Source organism: Dipodomys ordii, unplaced genomic scaffold (genome assembly GCF_000151885.1).
Source record: "Dipodomys ordii isolate 6190 unplaced genomic scaffold, Dord_2.0 Scaffold99, whole genome shotgun sequence".
Taxonomy (NCBI): Eukaryota; Metazoa; Chordata; class Mammalia; order Rodentia; family Heteromyidae; genus Dipodomys; species Dipodomys ordii.
The window spans coordinates 6,221,885-6,245,314 of record NW_012267315.1 but is presented as its reverse complement, the minus strand read 5'-3'; the positions used below and the strand labels follow the sequence as shown (position 1 = coordinate 6,245,314).

General features: G+C 38.3%; 1 protein-coding gene across 1 annotated transcript in view; it reads left to right on the top strand.

Moving 5' to 3' along the window:
• The window catches only part of Cfap61 (cilia and flagella associated protein 61), a 230,095-nt gene that overhangs the window by 30,932 nt on the left and 175,733 nt on the right, over positions 1-23,430 (top strand). Inside the window, exon 8 of the mRNA XM_013027044.1 lies at positions 21,856-21,923. Within this exon, the coding sequence (XP_012882498.1) occupies positions 21,856-21,923 (68 nt within the window). The remainder of the gene's footprint in view (positions 1-21,855; positions 21,924-23,430) is intronic.

Genomic DNA, 23,430 nt, shown 5'->3' with positions numbered 1-23,430 from the left:
TGTGATCTACTGTTTTATATATATATATTTTTTTTTCTTGATGAAAGCTTCAAGTTACAGGAAGTAAAATTTCTCAAAAATGTGAACTACAATTCTTATTTCAAATGAGTAGATATGGTTGTGCCTTATATGTTGTTTACTGCTTTTTTTCATTTCAAAGGCTTTTCATATATATTATTTTATGCTCAATGCTTGGTTTTGAGGAGCTAAGGCAGATGAGGTTCTGTCCATTTTACCCCTGCCCAAACTCAGACAGTGTTTACTTTTTTTTTGGGTCCAGTCATGGGGCCTGAACTCTGGGCCTGGGCGTTGTCCCTCAGCTCTTCAGCTCAAGGCTAGCGCTCTACCACTTGAGCCACAGCGCCACTTCTGGCTTTTTTCTTTTTGCTTATGTGGTGCTGAGGAATCAAACCCAGGGCCTCGAGCATGCAAGGCAAGCGCTCTACCACTGAGCCACCTTCCCAGCCCCTCAGACAGTGTTTAAAAGCTCATTAGTGATGACTTGGAACCCAAGCCTGTGTCTGCTTCTGTGCAAGTATGCAAGATGACTTGACAATCTTGTCAAAGTATGTGTGTACATATATATATATATATATATATATATATATATATCATATGCATATATTAGATATATATAAGATATGTATATAAGTAAAGGAGATCAGATCCATAGCTTTATGCATGCTGGTAAGTGCTCTACCGTTGGCCTATTTCCCCAGTCCAAAGGAACTTTTATCTTGTATGATTTTGACTAAAAACCCCATTTACAAGTCTATTTTACAAGATATAAGATCTATTTTTTAAATATCCATGTGTTACTTAATGAATTATCAGTCACCCACCCATGTCCTTCACACTTTGCTCTGTGTATGTGTATGTGTGTGTATGTGTGTATGTATATGTTGTTGTTGCTAATGTGATCATTGGTCTAATTGTGTGTGTATTCTCTGGAGAACTTTCTTTTACTGGAATCTTCTCTGGAGTATCTGCAGCCTTTTTTCCCTGTGTGAGAGGCAAGCAGGTAGATAGTATCAGGAAGTTAACGCTGTCCTCTTTGCTTTCAGAGACTTTGCTCCCTAACTGCTGCTTTCCAAGGCAACTCCTCCCAAAATGGTTGTTTGATTCTTTGACTCAAGCTCTGCTTCTGAGCCAAACCAGACCAACATGTATCTGGTCTAGACTTTTCCTACCAGCTGTGAAAGCATTTATTTATTTTATACACACTGGACTCAAGCTATAGAAACCCTCGCTCCTTACTCCTCAGGTCAGAGAACTCCCAGACTCATGTGTGGTCACCAGTGGTCATCTAAGAGGTAATTCACACTTGATTCATTCCCTCCTTTCTCTGTTGTTCTCTTCTTCACTTTCCTCATGCTTTCTAGAATCATCTCCCAAATAAGTTACTTCTCAAATCTTTGATTCAAGATCTGTGTTTTCCTACCAGATATGAAAATTTGCAGTTGCCCACCAACATCAACCCTTCTGAGAAGAATGTCAAAATTTAACATTCTTCAGCTCGGGGCTGGGAAGGTGACTCAGTGGTAGAGTTCTTGCCTTGCATGCATGAGGCCCTGGGTTCGATTCCTCAGCACCACATGAGCAAAAAGAAAAAAGCCGGAAGTGGTGCTGTGGCTCAAGTGGTAGAGCGCTAGCCTTGAGCTGAAGAGCTGAGGGACAGCGCCCAGGCCCAGAGTTAAGGCCCACATCCGGACCCCCAAAAAAAACAAAAAAACAAAACATTCTTCAGCTCAAATTTTAGCTCCTTCTTTACAACCATTATGATTCACTTACTGTAAATCCTATACATATATACACAGTATGTATATGTATACACACATAAACACATACCAATGGATGCATGAATATATACATATGTAAATATATACATTTACATACGTGTACATGCATGGATACATACATGTACATACATAGATACATATACATATTTAGAAGCAGAGAGAGCACATATGTATTACACATTTGTACCCCTTTTTTGTTTAAAACCATAGGAAGAAGTTCTTAGGAGGCAGATTTTGTCCAAATACAGGAAAACATGAGTAAAATTTATTATCTAGCAGAGAAGTTAGTTTAGAAATAACAAGTATTGAAACAGGGCATGGTAGTATACACTGGTAATAAACTAAACATAGTAGGTGAGTAAGCTTGAAGCCAGCTTTCACTATATAGCAAGTTCAAGGTTACCTACTAGGGTTCTGTCTCAAAAAAGAAGAAAAGGTTTCTGGAATGTTAGAAGAATGTGTAAAGAAACAGTAGTAGGTACTAGAAAAAGACTTTGTAGTTGTGTGGGAGACTGCACCAAATGAGGTCTAAGAATCCGTCCCTCCAATACTGTCTCTGAAAATGTACTAAGCCACATCAAGATGTTCCATATGCTGGCAGTTAATGAATGTTCTCCTTCAGCGACAATACAATGGCTCAAAACAGCATTTTCTTCCAGTTGGTCCAATCCCTGGCCCTGGGTGGTGTTTGCAAATCAAGCTGTGTCTTTTGTTAACTACATCATCACAATAAAGATTTTGGAATCAGAATTGAGCTGGCAATTTTCTTGATGATGCATAAGGCAAAATAGGGCACAGCCTGCATTTCCACAGCTGTATTGGCATCACCACGTTGACTAGTAAAAATAAAAATAAAAACAGGCAAAAATAAAGCAACCTTTGTTCCTCATGTAGGCCGGTGTGTTCTGGACAGCACAAATGACTGTTTTAAAAGACTCCTGCATGGTTCAGACTCGTAAATCTCATTACACACCCGGGGCCCACCTTAGAAACCCTCTGTAGAATTTGATGTGCTCCTTGGCAGGGATAAATTTAATTTTATATAACAGAATTGTGGGCTTTCAATAGGATAATTAGTGTAGCTCCTTTGTAAGCAAGCATTGAAGAAGTGTTGCTTATTATACATTAAAGGGCCATTCAAAATTTTTTCCATAACATCCCTATGTGAAACAGCAGTGTTGCCTTTAAAAATCATTTAAAAATCACACTTGCTATCGGGAAACACGTATGATTTGTTTCATTTCTTTTCATTGACCTTAGCTTCTTTTCTGAGTTTCTTCACTTATAGACTAGGCAACATTGGGACTATTTTGTATGGGCCAAGCCCAAAGTAACAAGGTCTAAATCAAATCTTTTTGTAAGTTAAGTACTCCCAGTTCTCTTAATCTCTCTTCCCAAGATTTTACTTGTTGTTCCAGATTCCCTTCCTTTTTTTGGGGGGGAGGTGTCCGGTCATGGGGCCTGAACTCTGGGCCTGGGCGCTGTCCCTCAGCTCCTCAGCTCAAGGCTAGCGCTCTACCACTTGAGCCACAGCGCCACTTCCGGCTTTTTTCTTTTGTGCTTATGTGATGCTAAGGAATCAAACCCAGGGCCTCAGGCTTGCAAGGCAAGCGCTCTACCACTGAGCCACCTTCCCAGCCCCCAGATTCCCTTCTATATTTGATTCTTCTCTTGGTACAAATTCTGAATATGAATATGAGTGAAACATTCATCTGTAGGGCACGATAGTATTCTTGCCAGTGTATTCGCACCATGTATCTCTGAACAATATAGATTATATACCAGATCCACTCAATAGCTGTTTAATGAGTGACCCACTATGGTTTTGTATTAATTTGCCAGGACCACCATTATAAAGTACAGCAGATGGAGCTTCTGTTGCTTAAGATAGGCTTAAGCAACAGAACTTTATTGTCTTACAATTATGAGGGCAGGTGTCTGAGAGCAAGTTGTATTGGCAGAATTGGTCTCTTCTTAGCTTGCCAGACAGCCATCTTCTCCCTGTGTCTTCCCATGGCTTTCCCCCCGTACCCACCTCTTGTCTAGATTTTTTCTTTTTACAAGTATACCAGTCAAATTCTGGGAATGTAGCTCATGTAGTAAAGAGCCTAACTAGCAATGTGAGGCTCTTGAGTTCAAACCCTGGTAGCAGCCAAAAAAAAAAAGAAAAGAAAAGAAAAGAAAAATTGGCCATACTAGATTAGGACTTTTATGACCCCATTTTAAAGGTCATTTTAAGGTCATTTTATAACCTTTATCGCCAAACAGGCATATTTTGTGATAGCAGGTGGTTTAGACATCAACTTTGGAGAATGTCAAGGGAGGAGACACATGTCAGACTATTGGAGGCTCCTTGGTATCTTTACTTCCTTCCTCTGGTCCTGGCTATAGGGTGGTAGTATGTGTTCAGGGGGTTGTGCTAGTGTTGACATCCTCCTGGAAGCTGCTTTCTTCCTCTAGATGGATGTAAACTCTACTCAGTCATTTGAGCCCCCATTTCTCACTCAGTGGGCTTCTCTGATCTGGTTTTAGATCTCCATAGAAGGAGCTCTGCTCATTTTTCAGTCTTTTTTTTTTTAATCTCCATTTCCCAGGAGGCTAGACTGAGTTCTGGGATTCTAGCCCATCTTGCTCACTTGGTGGCAAGTGCCACTAAACATCTTTTTCATTTCTTTCTTTTTTTTTTTGGTCAGTTGTGGGGCTTGAACTCTGGGCTTGGGCGCTGTCCCTGCCCTTTTCAGCTCAAGGCGAGCGCTCTACTGCTTGAGCCACAGCGCCACTTCTGGTTTTCTAGTGTTTTATTGGAGATGAGAGTCTCACAGACTTTCCTGCCTGAGCTGGCTTTGAACCCCGATTCTCAGATCTCATCCTCCTGAGTAGCTTAGGATTATAGGCGTGAGCCACCAGGCCCAGCACTAAACATCTTTTTCATCATGATTTAGGCTTCTACATCTCAATTTTTCCTCCCCTGCCTTTCTTTTTTTAGGGTTCTGTGGTATAAATCTATAACGTTATGACAATAATGAAGCTAACAGCAATGTCATTGGGGCTGGTGGAATCTAGAAGTCCTCCAGGAAAAAGGAGCAGGACTGCTATTCAGTCTAAAAAAATGGCCCTTGATCCCACCAACAAAAGAGTTTGAAGATGACTCAGACATGAGCTATAAGCAGAATTATTAGAAAAGCCAGACAAGTACATACTCAAAGGATAGAGCTCTGTCCCATCTTTAGTAAGACATCTATCTGTCTGTCTGTCTATCTATCTATCTGTAGATGGGCTATATTTTTGAGATTCTGATCTGTATGGGTTTTATTGACCTCTAAGTACTCATCTATTTATTTTAACTTTCCCTCTTAAAAGTCTCATCTGGAGATTCCTGTTGATAGAGTCTTATCTGATGGTTTTTGTCCTTATGCTGAGTGTCTTTAAACAGAAGAATGCCAAAGTAAAGGGCATGCTGTTAGTTACTATTACTCCACAAGTACAGACTTGATTTTGTTAGTGACACTTTAACATGTGTTCTTTTTCTAATGGTTTGGTACCCTAATGTGTATGTTTACAGTTCTCTGTGTGGTTTCTTTGTGAGGTTAGTGTATAGGAATGCCCAGTTTATATTTCTCTGCAGGGTCTCTGAGATCAGAGATCTATGTGCAGCAATGAACAAAGATTTAACTTGTCATTCCATTTTCCTTTTAGCTTCCTTTCCATTTCCCTGTCTCTGCAGGAAACTCTTGCCTTATTTATTATTCATACAAAGCCTAATAGGTTAAAATATTTGTTGTAGTTTGGATTTTGTCTTTTGTGTGTGTGTTGCTAGAATTTCTCCCATTGAGCTCTACCCCATCACTGAATTTTCTTTTTCTGTTTTCCTTTTTCTTTTTTAATTGTCAAGGTAATATGCACAGAGATTGCAGTTACATAAATCAGGTACTGAGTTCATTTCTTTTTAACAGTGTCACTTCTCTCTCATTTTCTCTGTCTTTCCCTTCCTTAAGCCATAGAAATTTTTAGCATATGAAGATAGCAAAATTGCCTTCTTTCAAAGCTTTAACTACTAACCATGGTTTCAGCTATAGAAAGCCAAAGTTGACAAGAGTCATTAAAGCTTCAGAAGGTTAGATTTTCACTAGCATTTATGTGAATGCCAATGCTTTGCTAGAGGTATTGATAAAGTAAGTGAATAAGACTGTACCTATGTCCAGGTTGAATAATGTATTATCTTCAGGGTTGACAGTCCAGACAACCCCGCAGAAGTTCTCAGAACATTGGACTTATAACATACTAGGAAGAAAATGAGCCAGACTTGAAACACGGAGTGGCAGATAGGGGAAATTGTCCTCAACTTTGGGGTAGTTTTTAAAAAATATAATAATAATTATTATTGAACAAAACCTGTTGCCAATTTTCCATCTTCATTCCAATGCTGGTTTCTAAGCCCTTTCCAGTGTCTTCAAAAACAATAGCAGCAACAAATGATGACAACCACTTAAGAATCTATTGTTTTATAAAGAGCAAGAAGCCTGAGCTCCACATTCCTATTCCCCTCTTCAGCACTGGGAACAACCTGTAATATGACTCAGCCTGGCTCCCCTGGCAGTCGGTCAGATTCATTTCACCATGGTAGAAACACAAATGCATTTTGATATAGGGCCTGGAGGTCTTTGAAAGAAAAGTGGCTTTATTTATATTCGTTATGATCATTATGTGCTGGGATTATTTTCTCAGTAGGCGATGTCTCTTTTGCCCATATTTATGAAGCAGGGGAGAAGGCCTTTAATGAATTTCAAGAGTGTATTTGCCTGTAAAACACATCTCAGTATATTCACATGTAAATAACCCTTTTATTTGTTCTCTCTGGTGACCCTTTTTCTTTTGGGGGTAGATCACAGTTTGTTGTTGTTTTCCATCTCCAAATGGAAGGCTGAATGATAATAATGAAAGATTATGCAAAAAAAATTTCCATGTTTAAAATAATGTTGATATGCCACTTGTGTTGTAGGATAATTATAGTAATTTGGCTATTACACTATATGCAGGCAGGAGTTGGTTGCTAGAAAACACAGTGATAGGGGTGATTCAAGGGATTTTCATCCCAACTGGCTGCTTGATCCTGCTGACTTTTCTCTTGAAAATCAATTGCTTTCCCTGAATACTCTGAATTCCCCCTTGATTAAATTGGTTTTCTATGAACTGCACCTATTGCATGGGGTCACTGCTTCCTGTCTGCTTACAAAGGATTTTTTTCCTTTGACAACTTTTAAAATATCATGGATCAAATTTCATCCGAGCAAAGTAACTAAGGAAGCAATTACTAAAAATCTCAGTCTTTGCATGTGGCAACAAAGGAAAATGTATTAATTCTGATGCCTAACATGAAGCCAATAATTTTGCTACTGGATTTCAAGTCTCCTCCTCCCCACTGCTTCTTGCATGGGCTGCTGGTGTCCTCAGGCCTCTACAGACACATGAGCTCACTCAGTGGGAGACTGGGAGTGCCACCTTGGAAGTATCTGACAACCTTCCCATTTTTCCTCAAGGTTATTGATTGATTGATTGATTCAGGTTTCTTAGAGTCAATATTAAGAATGAAATCGATTGGAATTTTTTTTTCTTCATGAGCATCTGTTAGTGTAGAAAGATTTAAAGATTATTAGCATGACTAGGGATGTAGCATAGTGGTAGAGTGTATGCTTAACATGCATGAGGACCTGGGTTTAGTATCCAGCACCATAACAAGGAGAAACAAAGCATTAGAATTTAGGTTTAGAGGTATTGCATAGGTAGATAAACAAATTGATGGATGGATGGGTGGATGGTTAGATAGGCAGTTGCTGAAGTCCCCTTGGGTATATGGTGCTCTTTGTCATGTTACTGGGGATTGTGTATGTTGTGGCTGTTCTTTAGTTCTTCGGTAAGGTGTGTAAGATTAGGATGCTGTCCAGGTGCAGCAAAGAAGAGTAAGGAGTGATTTTTTTTTTAACAAAACAAAGAGTACAGCTCCAGGAGTGAGGTAAGCATTTTGACCAGACAAATTGCATGGAAAGCTGTTAAGGACTGGGCTTTCATCTAGTAATGTAGGGTTACTCAGTGGTGTGAAACTGGGGCCATTTCTTCATGGCCCTCCCCAGATTATTTACTGACTGACCAGTGACTACTGGGGAAAGTGACATGGGAAAGCACATACCTGCCCATTTGATCCCCTTTTGTCCTCTCCAGTTTAACAGCTTCAGGGGAAGGTCATAATGTTGTTATAGAACATCATCCCTGACTTCCATATGGGTAGTGAATTTCACAAGGAGGATATAGGGCCATTATCTTAGTTATTGGCCCAGGATATGGGCCACCTGGTGTTTTAGAATGGTACCTTGTAGCTTTTCCTCCTTCCTGATCATGCCCACTTAGCTGCCTAAGCTACTATTTTTAGTAGTTTAGTGAGTCAGTCTTTTTATGCTGGAGCTGGTTTCAGCCTCTGGTAATTGCTGCTCTGCAGTCTATTTCAGGCAAATGGTTCTGAAGCCGGATAGGAGAGATGACAGGGAAATGAAAGATAATAAAAAATATATTAAAATGGGCAGAATCAGGGAGCAAACCAGGAAAATCAGAGAAGCAGGCTTTCTTCCTATCACTCTCCCTTTTAGACAACAGAAAAAGGAAGTAAAGTCACCAAAACAGGAAGACATGGAATAAAGTGCCTATCCACTTTACCTTTTGGAAGTTAAGAAGCTGGAAACACCTTGCATAGGTAGACAGAAAATAAGAGGGCATACCTGGCAAATGAAGTCTCTATGTAATGACTAATAAGCTCACCTTAGACCACCTGTCTCAAGTTTTAAGTAACCATAAGAGCTGTGATCATATATGTCGAGGTGGAAATTTGAGATGGAGCCCACAGATAGATGCTGGGAAACAAGAACCACCACTTGACTGTTAAATGTATTCCTTCAGCCACCCATTTCTCTAAGAAACTGTTTTCTGGTTGTTTGATTCCAAGTGACTGAGAAGATGAGGCATATGTTTGCTTCTTATCTGCCACATTAAATCATCCCTAGTTAACTTTTGACATCTCTTGTTTTTACAAGATAAAAACAAATCTCGTGCGATTTTCCAGGGGAAGTCAGTGTTTTGTAATAATTGAACTTGGACTTCTAGGCTATCTAAGAAGACATCCAGGTTATCAGTCTTCTCCAAATAGAAAACTCCTAAAGGAGTGGGGTCAGGGTGCTACAGCATTTTCCAGGAGCTCTGCTTAAGTTTCAATAAAGTTTCTCTCCATGGCTGCTTAGTATTCAAATAGTTACAGCATAAAGTGGCCTTCATCCTGCTTTGGAGGGTGTTAACTTCTTCACACTTAAAGCTATGAATCTTCTACTCAATCTTGGCTTTTCTATTTCTCATAAACTATTATAAAGTAATGCTGATATTAATATTCTCATTGTTATGAGTGGTTTGTGGCTCTGATTTTTTTTTTGTAAATTCATCATTGAACTAGGTTTGTTGGATATGCTCTAACCCTGGAGCCACAGCTCCACTTCTGTGGTTGTGATTTTAATCTCCTCTTTCATCTAAGATTTATTTAGAGAAGCAGTATGATTCCCTTGTGGTGTGATTATTGTGTTTATTTGTTGCCTTGTCTGTAATTTCTATTTTGGGTTTTTTTTTAGTATTGCATATGATCTGTGTAATTTTGACTTCAAACTCTCTTACTATAACCTAGTACAAGAACAGTTTTTGGACCTGTCTGAATTTTTCAAAGGAATGAACCTTCTCTGTTTCCTTTGATGTAACATTGGCAAATATAGCTTACTACGGATTCTTCAATCATCTCTCATTACTGTAGCTATGGTCTCTTTTCTGAGAAAGTAAAACGTCATAGTTCACTATGGTCATGTCTGTCTCCTTGCATTTGGAATATTTTAGTTTATGCACCTAAATACTTGGCTCTTGAATGTGTGAGGTCATCGTGGATTCCTTTATCAATATATAATGACGTTTTTGCCCGTGGAAACGTTTAGCTCTAAGTTATGTTTGATATATATATTATATGTTAATAGATGTTGATATACAAATCAATATGCGTATCAGTATACTAATCTGTTGTATGTTAAGTAATATATATTACATATTATATAAAACACAATTATATATTACATATATATGATACATGATATATAGACAGATATTATATAGATAATATTAATTGTAGAATTTAAATTACCTATAGAATTAGTATATAGGGCAGGGAAGGTGGCTCAGTGGTAGAGCGCTTGCCTTGCATGCCTGAGGCCCTGAGTTTGATTCCTCAGCACCATATAAGCAAAAAGAAAAAAGCCGGAAGTGGCACTGTGGCTCAAGTGGTAGAGCACTAGCCTTGAGCTGAAGAGCTGAGGGACAGTGCCCAAGCCCAGAGTTCAGGCCCCACGACCGGACCCCTCCCCCAAAAAAGAATTAGTATATATTATACAAATTAATATTAATATAATCTATAGCAATATTAACATTGACATATAATATTGAATTTTATTAGATTATATATTATATAAATTATGATTATTTTATATACATATACATTATATATAATATATGACATGTTTTGTTATATATTTTGTTATCATATAACATAATTATGTAATATATAATTATATATAAAATACATACATAATCATATATAAACTATATATAATATAATGCATTAATTGTATACTATATAAATAATATATTACATGTATAACATATAATTGTATATTATATAATATATATCAATATAAATATAATATATAAAATCACATTAAATAATTATGTATACTATATGCAAATATAGTATATGTCCATATCTGCTTACATTATTTTTTGAGTTTTAATTTTATTTTTCAACACTTGCCTGCCTTATTGTCCATATCGCTGATTCATTTTGATGCCTAGTAGTTGTTGCTCAGATGGCTCTTCCACTTAAGCTACACCTTTAGCCCACCACCTTGGTTTTTCAAATTGTATTTTTTATTCATAGTTTTCTGGTTTCCCATGTAAATTTGACAGTCAAAAAATAATGATCGTTGTTATTTTGAATGGAATTGCATTAGATTTATAGATCAGTTTGGTGGGGTGGAACTGACATTCTTATAATGTATTAAGACTTCTAATCTCTGAATGTGGCATTTTCTTCCATTTATTTATTGAGAGATAAAGTAAAATTTTAAATTTCTTTCTATAATGTCATAGAACTTGTACATGGAAGTTTTGCAATCTGTGGTTGTATTTATTCCTAGGTATTTGATACTGTTGCACTATTGTAAATACCTTTTAAAATTGTTAGATTCAGCCTAGATACTTGTAACTGTAATCCTAGCTACTCTCTGGTGAAGAATGGGAAGATCACAGTTTGAGGCTAGCCCAGGCAAAAAGCTGGCAAGGTTGCATATCAATCAATAGCAGGGCACAGTGGCATGTGGCTGTCATCTCAGCTGTGCAGAAGACACATCTCGGGAGAAATGCAAGACGTTGCCAGCAAAAAAGTTCATGAGATCCCATCTCCACAACAGTAATAAAATCTGAGTGTAGTAGTGTGTGCTTGTCATCCCACCTATAGCAAGAAGTATAAAATAGGATCACTATCCAAGCCAGACTGGTCAAAAAGTGAGCCCCCCCCCCATCTCAGCAAAACAATAGAGCAAAAAAGGCAGGAGGTCTGGCTCAAGTGGTAGAGCATCTAGCTAGCAGTCATGAGGCCATGAGTTCAAGCCTCATTACCACCAAAATAAAATCATATTGTATGTTGCCATTATATAGAAATGTAGGAGACTTATATATTGACCTTTTTGTCTGAACTTTTGTGTCTATTTACTTTGTTAATTTATTTTTTTAAACTGGGATATGAACTCTAAGCCTTGTACTTGCTAGGCATTGTTGTTCCACATCTCTATTCCTTTTTTCTTTACAGAGAAAAATTACTCCTTTCAGGTAGGGTCTAGTGCTTTTGCCTAGCACTTCCCTTAGAGCACAATTCTACCTCTGCTTTCCCCATAGCTGGGATTACAGCTGTGTGCCACCATGTATGGCTTGTTTTTTTGAGAATAGGTATTGTTAATCTTGAGCTGGCTTCAAACCCCATCCTTCCATTTTTGCTTCTTATGGAGCTGGGTTTACAGCTTTCTAACTTACAGAATTCATCAATAAAACTATCTAAGGTTGGTGTGGGAATGTTGTTAATTGCAAGTTCAAAATCATTATACAACTATTTCTTCTTTGGTCTGTTTGGTAATTTATCATTTTATGTGAATTAAAAAATTCATTTCTATTTTAAAATGCAATAGGATAAAACTGAATTTTTTCATCTTCTTTTGTTATTTTGCTCAAAGTTTTATACTGGTGCTGGCTATTTCAGGATCCCAGGGAAGAATATTCATGTTTAGTTTTTCTTCTCAGTGTTCAGTCACACTGCTTTATCCATGTGGCTTAAACAGCTAAGCCAATTAAAATGGTTAACCACCAGTAAAGTGCTTTGTTAACTTCTTCAGTCATCTCTAAGAACAAATTTTAGCTTGTTTGTTCCCTCCCATACTTTACTTATTATTTGGTTTATTTCTTTTCTTTGCATGATTATCTCATCCTCATTTTTTGGACTTACCTGCTGCTTATTTTCTTGTATTTATTAGTTGCACAAAGGAGTTTTATTTCCACAAGTCACCCCCTACCCCAGACAAGACATGTTTCAGCTTCCTAGATTTCATTTTGTAATCAGCTTGTTCGCTATTCGGAGGACTTACATCACTGAACTCCTTCTCTGCATTTATCATCCTTTAGTCAATTTGTTTGTATATATATAACCCTGTATATGTTTTCATATAACTTCTAATTGTCTCTCGAGCCTGACTCTATTATAAATCTTCTAAGTCCATTCATTTCCCTGCAAACGACATGTGTTATTCTTTCTGATAGATGAGTAAAATGTGCCACATTTTCTTGATCCACTCAGGCTTTGTAGGTCATCTGGGCTGTTTTCCATATCTTGGCTATAGTGAATAATGCAGCAATATGCAAGCATCTTCACTGTATTCCTGATTCTAGGAAGATTATTTTCTTATATTTTAAGGCAAGTTTTTTCCTAATATAAGCATTTTAACTTCCAATGTGACTCTTATGAATTTGGCTAGAAGATCCATAAGTTCAGTTGTGTGATAGATTCATTGTCAGTATTTTTTAAACTTTATTTTATTCTTTGACCCATGGGCTATTTAAAAAGAATATTCCTAAACATTTGGCAATGTTGTTGTCTTTTTAATTGTAATACCAACAGTAACATAGGACAAACCCTTTTAACTGTAAACCACAGTATTGTTAGATCTAGAAAGCAGACTTCTAGACCTTACTTATCTTGTATAAGGGAAAACTTATACCTGTGCAATAGCAACTCATTTCTTTCTTTCCCAAACCACTGGAAACTATCATTCTACTCTTAAAATTCGTCCTTGAAATTGTTATCAATTATGAAGTATCCTGCTTTATCTCTATGACGCTTCTTGCTTTAAAACCCACGTTTTAAACTTTCATAGTGCAGTACTCTTTCTTTGATTCATGCTTTCTTCATTCTTTTACTTTCAACCTTTTTATTTCCTTGTATTTCAGATGTGTCTCATAAATATTTAGTCCATTTATATTTAATGCTGCTGTGGGTTTGCCTATTATCTTTCTATACATTCTTCATTCCTGATTCCATTTATTTCTACAATTTCTTTCGAGTGATATGTCAGTTTAACTGGCATTTCCTTTTAGTTATATATTGAAATTACACAAGTAACCTGTTGCCATAGTACTGCTGGTAACACACACACACAAAACCACAGTTTTGACAAGTTTGACAATGCATGACATTAAACATGCATAGCTCATTCATATGGGGTCAGTCAAGCAGCTCTGCTGCTCTTGGCTGTGTCATCTCCCATTTCTTGGGATTGTTTTTGGCTACCAGCTGGTAAGAGTTGCTAGAATATTTAGAGAGGCACTAGTTGGAGGCTGAGGTTAGAGTGAGGTCTTGAAAGAGAGCATGTCATCTGTGACATGTGACAAGGAGCCATTGGAAATCTATGATTAGAAAAGGTTGATGCTTAGCTTCCACTTTACAGGAAGATTTTCCCAAGACTACTTTGGAATGTGATGGGGAAGGACTGAATCTGAATAGTGACCATGGGGTGGGCATGGGAGCTGTTTCAAAATTTCAAAAATTATTGGAACTTGATATTTTACTGCATGAGGGGATGGGGATGAGAGGTTGAGGAAGAGAGAAATATTGAGGATGGTTTCAGAAATTGAGTATATATTGAGCCCATATCATGAGACAAGATTAATCAGGGCCAATGTATTATTGGCTGGAGCTGCTGAAATGAAGACAGTGATTTCTGATTTGCACAGGTTGAGTTTGACCTTCCTGGTATGCAGACATTTAGATGAATATACTGCATTCAGTCACCCATGGGTGCTTACTGAGGTCAACTGAAATTTTCAAAGTTGTCTCTCTCCTAATCTCTGGAATATGTAGAGGCCCCTTTGTTTTAGAAAAAGTTTCTTGGTATATGTGATGAAGAATTATGAGCAAACCTGGGAGAAAAGAAGGGAAGAAGTGACACTGTTCAAAAACAAATGCATTCACTACCTGGCTTATGTAACTGTAGCCCCTCTGTATATCACCTTTACAATAACAATAAAAAACCAAATCAAATGAAAAATAAAAATAATTGTGAGGGTAGGAGCTAGATTTTTCTCAATTTTTCCGAGGGGTTCTAAATGTTATCAGAAATGCCCTTATACGAGAGAAGAGGTAGAGATTGTAATGATGTGGCCACGAATGCAGGTATGTTGCAGCTTTCAGAAGCTGGAAGATGCAAGTAGATTCTTCCCTAGAGCAAAACTGGGTCTGCCAACTCCTGGATGCAGTCCAGGGATACAGAGTTCCACTCTTTGCTTCCAGAACTGAGACAATAAATCTGTTGTTCCAGGCCACTAAATGAGTTGTGATATTTTTGGAGCTGTCATAGCAAACTAACACAATTACAAAGAACAAAGAGTAGAAGGCCATCCAAATTGGAAAAAATATGTCAACAGACAAGGACTCTTCAGCAATTCTTTAAAGATTTGTCTGTGCTCATTGTGTCATTGTGTTTTATTGTGTCAGGATATTGCTGGTCATTTAGACCCCAGTTTAAGTATCAGGAAGAACTTCTCATACCACACTATCAAAACTAACAGCCAAGGTCTAGCTTTGCACAGACCGTCTATCAACACTTAATATTGTCTCATTTCCTTCTTACCTTTCTTCAATAGTGTAAATGTAAGGTACTCTTCTATCTTACTTATGGTGAATGTCCAGCACCCATGTTACTGCTTTGCCAATGGAAAGTGTGAAATGTCTCACTTTAAAGAAGGAACATTTTGTTTTCTTGAAAAAGGACAAGTTAGTTAGGACCCAGGGCCGCTGGACAGCATCTTGGCCTTCCAACCCCAAACCAAATGCAAAAGAGAGACATGGTTATAGAACATATTACCCTTCTTGTACCCATTCTAGTTTTCATAATCATTCCATGGATTTGGGGAGTGGATTTGCAGAAGGGACCTGATTAGAAAGTAACATCCAGTGTTGTGGAACCTGACCAATAAAAGGTCACCTGCAAAAATACCTACTTATAAAAGGGGCAAACAATTAAAGCACAAGATATAAAAACCCCTAGACTAAGCCACCTAGAGAGCAAGGTACAGTGACCTTCAACCAAGATGCTTCTTTTCTGAATAGAGTTCTTCAAACTCATCCTCTATTGTCTTGGATATCATTTGTTGAATTCTACAGTAGCAGCAATCAGCAATGGAGCTAGGACACTGGGAGGGGAGGAGTTGCCTGCCTCTGAGCTGCAATGTTACCAGATGTTGTCTGCCACTGAGCTACAACGCTAAATGGGCATTGCTTGCTACAAGGCTGAAACCCTGGTAGTCTCTTCTAGCTGCAGAGCCAGAGAGCTGTGATGCCAGAAGGCTGTGTCAGCTATGCCCACCACAAACAATAGCAGAAGATTCTTATCACTTTACTACTACATCTACTTTGAATACACAGTAGTTATGGATATGTTTATACCCCTCCTGACCTCCTGATTACTTGGGAATCTCTTACAGGAGGAGTTATATCTTACTTATTTTCTTCTGGGTATCTCTTCAACATGCAATTTGTTCTTCCTTGAACTTTAAACTGAGTGATTTCATGTGAATCTCTAATCTTTGGTCTTTTCTTAAAGTTGAGTGACTTAAATTCACTTGATAGTTTTTTTTTTTCTGAAATCACTGCTAATACTAGAATGCTAAACAAAAATGACCTTTTGGTAATATTTTGAGAACATAGCTTTACTTTTACAATTAAGCATTTTAAATTTTTTAATTAAATTAGGAATATAGGAAACTGAAAAACAAGCATAATGCATTTAAAGTTGAGTTCCTTTTGATCAACTTGTAATTGTGGTTCTCTGCTCTACTCTCCAGAGATCGCCATTGTTATATAACTTTAGTATGTTAGTATTTAGCATCCTTCCATACGTCTTTTTACACTTTTAAGTCCATGTATTCATAGAAAAAAACAATACCGTTTGTGTCAATACTGCCTTTTAAAACACACAAATGGACTGGGTGATAGTGTCTCACGCCTGTAATCCTAGCTACTCGGGTGGCTGAGAACTGAGGATCATAGTTAAAAGCCTGGGGAAGGAAAGTCATTGAGATCCTTTTCTCCAAATTAACCACCAAAAAGCCAGAAGTGGAGCTGTGACTCAAGTAGTAGAGCACTACCCGTGAGGGGAAAAAGCTCAGGGACAGCACAAAGATATGTGATATTTAGAAATTTGCTCCTTCATTCAGCTTTATGAGATCTAATAGTAGTGTTGATGTGCACAAGTTTAGGACATTTCTTTGACTTTCTAGTTTGCCTGCCATTGTATGGGGCATACTGCATTTTTGTCTTTAGATTAGTATTTTGCTTGTTGGTATTGTTTTGTTTTTGCAAATTGCACTGTAGTGAACATCCTTGCACATGACTGTTTGGGTCCCTGGCAAGAATCTCTACAGGATACATTACCAGATTTTTGTTGCTGGGCTTAGAGATGTTCACCTCATCATCAAACGTGGTCCAGCCAGTGGCTTTCCTCCTGAGCTTTTCCTACTTCCCAAGTCTAAGTGTTGTTAGAGTTTTTAACTTTGGTTATCACTGTAAGAGGTCCTTAAAAGCTACTTTTGCTGGGCCCACAAATTAACTAAAAGCAGAAGAAAAGCTTGGCACTCTCCCTCCATTTTTAAATGGGTCTTTGCTGTAAGCCATTGTCTCTGTAGTCACTTTGTAGTCACCTGGGAATCTGGGAAAGGCATGACTGATCAATAACATCAGAATGATAAGGATGGAAGCTACCCTTAGGGAACTGTAGAACATTACAGAACAAGTCACCCTGCAGTGATGACAGTGGCAACAGTTCCTCTTCAGAACCCCTCACAAAACAAATTCTGAAATAACCATCAACCAGGCTCTATTCAGACTTATGCATACCTGTCTGCTCCTTTCCCCAGTTCCTTGTCTATTTAAAGTTAAAGCTCACATCTTTATCCTAAAGACAGCAGAAGTCTGCTGCTTCTCATGGTTGCCACAATCTTTCTCTGCTCTTTCTCTGCTCTCTCTGTTTGTTTCACAGAAGCAGGTAGCCAGATCTGACATGTACAATTCTTGGAGTTTGTGCCTGGTATCTAAAAATTCTGCTTTCATATTAATAAGATTTTAAGGAGATGCCATGGTTTAATTTATTTCTCTGAATAGTCTGAAGCAGCATATGGCTATTGGTTTGCTTATGTTTCCTGTTCATTCGTTTCTTTTGCCTGTAGTGCTGTTTCAGTTTCATTCATAGGTGAATGGTATGTGTTACAAATATTCTCTCCACACTTATGTATATGTTAAAACCTTTTTAAAAGGATACCTTCAATAGCACTTTTAAATTTTCATGTGGTAAATATGTTTATATTTTTCCTTTATGACTTCTGCTTTTTTGCATTTCTAAGGAAAAGTTTCCCCATTGACAAGGCCATAGAAATATTTTTCCTTCTCTTTATAATAATTTGAAAGTGAAATTTTAAAGCCTTCAGGCTATAAGTCTGTTAATGATTTTTTAATTATAATTATTTTGTGCTGGTCTTGAGGCCTGAACTCAGGGCCTGGGTGCTGTCCTTAAATATTTTTGCTCAAAGTGAGCACTCTTATCACTTGAGCCACAGTTCCACTATGCCTTTTTGGTGATTAATTGGAGATAAGAGTCTCATGGACTTTCCTGATTGGACTGGCTTTGAATCACAATCCTCAAACACAGTCCTCAAATCTCAGCCTCCTGAGTAGCTACGATTATAGGTATGATCAACTGGTATTTAATTGTGACTTTTGTATCTGTTATGAAATGAACTGAAATATCTTTTTTTCATGTGGTTAGCTAACCTTATTGATTATATAGTTTATTTCCATATCTTTGAAATGCTACCATGTACATCTATCAATATCTATCTTTATTTGAGGATTCCATTCTGCCTTATTCCTAATTCAATAGCTTACTGTTTAAATAACTGCTCTTTTATAATATAAATATTCAGTAAGCAAATTTGCCTCTTATTTGTTATTCTTAAAATCTTGTGTATGGACTATTCCACCATATTTTCTCTTCTAGGATCAGTTAGTTATTTCATTACCTAAGAAATATTGTTGGAACTTTTGATAGTTATTTAAATAAGTGTGGAAATATTCCAAAGATATAGATTATGATTTATAGCCCTCAAGATGCATTATTTTGCATCCTGTATTTATTAGTCCCACTGGATAAAGAGCAGATAGACTCAAAATCTGTCAGGATGTTCTTTAAAAATAGTAAATCTAAAGTATGAATGCAATATTATGTTTTTGGGGGGTGACTTAGTGATAAGAAAGTACTTGAACTTCTAGCTTAGTTCTGTGGCAAACCCACTTTAAATAAGCAATTTTACATAGAGAAAAAGCCCTGGAAAATTGTGCCTCCACTTTTACTAGAAGAAACCACCAGTTCATGACTTGTCTGCTCCTCAGGGGGGTGAAGCCAGAAAATGACAATTGAAGTAGCAGCCTCTGTTGTGTTATGAGTTTTGTGTTACATAATGCCACTGCCTTGACTTTTCTCTTGGATAGCATGTCACATTTGAAGACCTCAGGGCACATTATGAACATTAACTAATTAAACTTCACAAATCCCAGGAGACATTGGAGAGAGAGCGGTATAGCATCACCTTGCCCAGCTCTGAAATGCAGCTACCTCTGGAGACAGGGTGGCAGCTGCTTAATAATAAACTATAACACCTCACGACAGTTTAGCCAAGACAATTAGTCATTGTAGTTGGTAATTGTCTCATGAACATTAAACTCTCTAAATTGTTGTCACCAAGATTATTAGTTACTTGGAAATCCTAATCTATTTATTAAGACTTGTTTTACTTCTCAGTAATTTTATCCTATTTATATAAGAATATATACACAGTGTAGGTCTATGCTCTTAGGTGGTGGATTGTTTTTAGATTGGTCTTTTGTAGTTTAAAACTTAAAATAGGAAAGAAGTTTCTTGTTTTGTTTGCTTTTGTAGTATTAGTGATTAAACTCAGGACATTATATATGCTAGGTAAGCGGAAGCACTTTACCACATATCCCCAGCAGGAAGAACTTTAAAAATAAAGTACAATGTAAAAAATTGAGAACTCTAGTTATGAGATGTGAGTGGTTTTTCTTTGGGGGACACTAATGAGGTTTAACTCAGGGCCTCATAACGAGCAGGTACACTATTGCTGAGCAACACCTCCAGCTCTGTTTCTTCTGCTAGTTATTTCCTGGACCATAATCTATCTATTTTAGACTTCCCTGTAGTTGCTGGTATGATAAGTGTGTATCACCACATCCAGCCTCCCTCAACTGAGATGGAATTTCATAGATTGTCTTGCCTGCTCTGGTCTTGAACTACGATCTTTCTATTCTCAACCTCCCATGTAGTTTGGGGTGACAGGTGTGTGCCCCTGCACCTAGATATAAGTTGAGGAAAAGTCTTGCAAACTTTGCTCCTTGGGCTTGCATTGAACTGTGGATCCTTCTGTTGTCAGCACTCCAAGTTGCTAGGGTTACAAGCCTGAACCACTAGTACCCAGCATGATCTGAGTGGGGTTTTTTTTTATTCAAAAGTTTGCTACTAGGCAAAACTAGTCAGATAGTAGAAGTCAGAATAGGTATAATTGACTAGACAGGGAGATGCGGGACGCTCCTAGGAGTTGAAAATGTTTTGAATATCAACCCTGGTTTACACAGGGTCAATATATGTAGGAACTGACTGAGCTGTATATTTTTCCATGTGTTTTACCTCAAGAACAATGTAAATCTGAAAAAGGCACACTGCTCTTGTCATCAAGAAAGTGCTTGAAGACTGGAAAATATTGCAGAGCACGAGAATAATACTTAGAAACTAGAGCCATGATACATTTTTATTTTTCTCCAAAGCATCTTTCTTCAAAAGAGGGATTCTGAATCTTTTCTCAGGAAATTTTCTCTTCATGTCCAAAGAACAACCTTTTATGGCAGGATGTGATTCTCTCCCATTGTATCTTTCTCACTATGCTGTTTTTATCTCCCTGGGCATCTCATTTTTCTCTTAGAATCTCATTCTAGTTCATTTGCTGTTCATTCATTGCCAGAAATAGGTAGAAGGCATTTCATGATCCATTAATTTAAGCAGAAAGATGCATACAGGAGCTGTTGCATTGACAGGTGTTAGAAGAGTTCTAGGGAGAGAAGGAAGCAAAGAAGACCCTGGGATGGTTAAAGACAAAGGTAGAGCAGCATGCCCATGCTAGCAGCAGAGACTCTAGGGAATGTCCGGGGAGACAGGGTCCCTTCTGCATCTGGACAGAGCATCCCAGGACAGCTAGCAGCTAAGACCCAAAGACTGAGAACAATATATCAGCTGGGAATCTCCTAGCAATGCAGGCATCAGGCAAGGCAGAAGACAGAGAAGTTACTCTTGCTGTGGTGGATTTTCTAAATCCCCTTCCTAGTGCATGGGGGGGGGGAAAGGAGAGAAAAAAGGAAGTTAGGATTGTGAGAAAGTCAGAGGGAAGCGTAAAAGTCCTTTTTAAGAGAAAATAGGGTATACTTTTTTTCTTACTGCAAGTTTTAGTGCAGGTTTAAACACATGATGAATACTCTGATTATTGACCTTTTTTTTGTCAGTTGTGGGACTTGAACTCAGGGCTTGGGCTCTATCCCTGTGCTCTTCAGCTCAAGGCTATGACTCCACTACTTGAGTCACAGAGACACTTCTGGTTTTCTGGTGATTAATTGGAGATTAGAGTCTCATGGACTTTCCTGACTGGGCTGACTTTGAACTGCAATCCTCAGATCTCAGCCTCCTGAGTAGCTAGTATTACAGGCATGAGCCACCAGCACCTGGCTGATTATTGACTTTCTAAAACATATTAAGACAATAATGTTCAGCTCTAATTCTCTGGCTTAGGAAATATGAAGTGAATTTCATAGCCATTGTCAGACTCCCAAGTTTACTCTCTCATTTCCCAACGAAGAGAGAGTTGTCCTTGTGCCTAACCCATGGCATCTAGTAGCTCCAAAGTAGTTGATTGTGGTCTTTGTCACATTTTGTCTTAAGATCAATTCATAGCTTGCTACTTAGGAAGGCATGATAACCAGTTGTTAATAAACTTCAAAAGGTAGTGATGTCAAAAGAGCCTGTTGGCCAGTGACTGGCAGAGGTCCTTTAAGCACCCCTTCCCTGGGGCAGGATCATTTCCTTTCCATCATGCACAAGAGGTTGCAGAGAGGTTGAAGGGGAACTTGCTAGGATCTTAATGTTGGTCAGGATAGGTTTTGGAGTACTTTCAGTTACACCATTGTTTAGAAATACTTGGACCATGCCACCCAGTTTCCTGAGATTTTGTAAGTATCTATTCTGTATTTTCCGTTCTTACTCTGCTCTTCCTCTCAAAGGTGCTGTTTTCTCAAAATCCTCAAGGTCACGGGAACAAGTTCCTCCAGAGGTTTTGGAGCAATTTCAGGTAAAGGAGACCTCCCCTGCCTGGGGTATGGAAATGGCCCTGGACCATCAAGTGCTTTTCTAACTCTAGGGTCATTACCAGCAGGTTCTTGTATCTGGAGCAGAAAAAGGCTCATAAGCACAAAGGTCAGGAGATGGACCTGTTTGTAATGTTGGATCAAAATATCATGAATACGATCCAGGCCAGATCAGAACTTCAGCCCTTCCCTACCTTCCTGGCTGCCTCTCCCATGTTTTCTGGAGGCTGGGACAGAGAAAGCTGCTGATTTAAAGCTGGTTCTGAAATCCAGCCTTTCTGAAAAACCTTGCAAGTCTTCTGCCTACTCAGGTGCAACAGCATGTTTTCTCCTGACCTGACTGCCCTGTGTAGTCTACAGAAATGTCTTTCTCAATTCCTGGAAGAGCTACTGGCTTTGCAGTCCTTGCCTGACTTCAGGGGGAGACTCTACTGTACCTGCCACTGCCAGCATGAGAGGGTTTTATGCTGCCACCCTGTCTTAGGCTGAGGGGAGTTTGGGATTGGCCTGAGATAGAGTAGATAGAATTTGGTTGGTGGGTCCAAGAGTCCAGTCACCTTTTCCTTGGGCCCCCAATAATATCAAATTGCACACATTTTCTGGGCTGTAGATCTCCATACCCTCCTACTTGCTCATCCATTTTGTCCTCAGGAACTAGGCCATTCAGGTTTCCTCCTTTTAGAAGACTTCATCAATAAAATGGAGAAGGAAGGATTAAAAGAAATGCACTCATGTCTCTCTTAATATCCTGGTACTATATCAGTACTGCTTATTTGCCATAAGCTGTGTTTCACAATACAGTTCGTTGGGCTTGTCTGAGCCCTACATCTATTTGTCCCTAGAACCTCTTCTGTAGTCCAAAATTAGGGACAGGTAGATAAATATTGCTTCCTATGCTCTAGCTCCCTCTTTCCTTTCTTTTTTTCTCCTTTCTTTCTTTGGACCAAACAGTGTTTCCTTTACTTGAAAATTCACACAGAGATCAGAGAAGGGAGGGAGTCTTCAGGTCACCTTGATTGTCCTGATTTTCATGATTGTCACTATGGAAAAATTCATGTCTATCTCCCAAATCACAAAAGGACAAAATTTGTAGTGGTTAGGTATCATAATTTATTCAATGAGTAGAGATTTATTCATGCAGATCAGGTGCTTATAAAGATCAGGCCTTCTGCTAAGTGCTGAGAGTATCATAAGAACAGGTCACAGCATTAGCCTGCAAGAGATTATTCATGATGGAAAGAAGAGAAAGGCTTCCAGTGAAATATATGAATATGAAGGTAGGATACAAGAACAGGCAGCTAAAAGGAGATCGGACTTTTTAAAAGAAGATTGGATGGGGGCTGGGAAGGTGGCTCATTGGTAGAGTGCTTGCCTTGCATGCATGAGACCCTGGGTTCGATTCCTCAGTACCACATAAGCAGAAAAAGCCTGAAGTGGTGTTGTGGCTCAAGTGGTAGAGTGCTAGCCTTGAGCTGAAGAGCTGAGGGACAG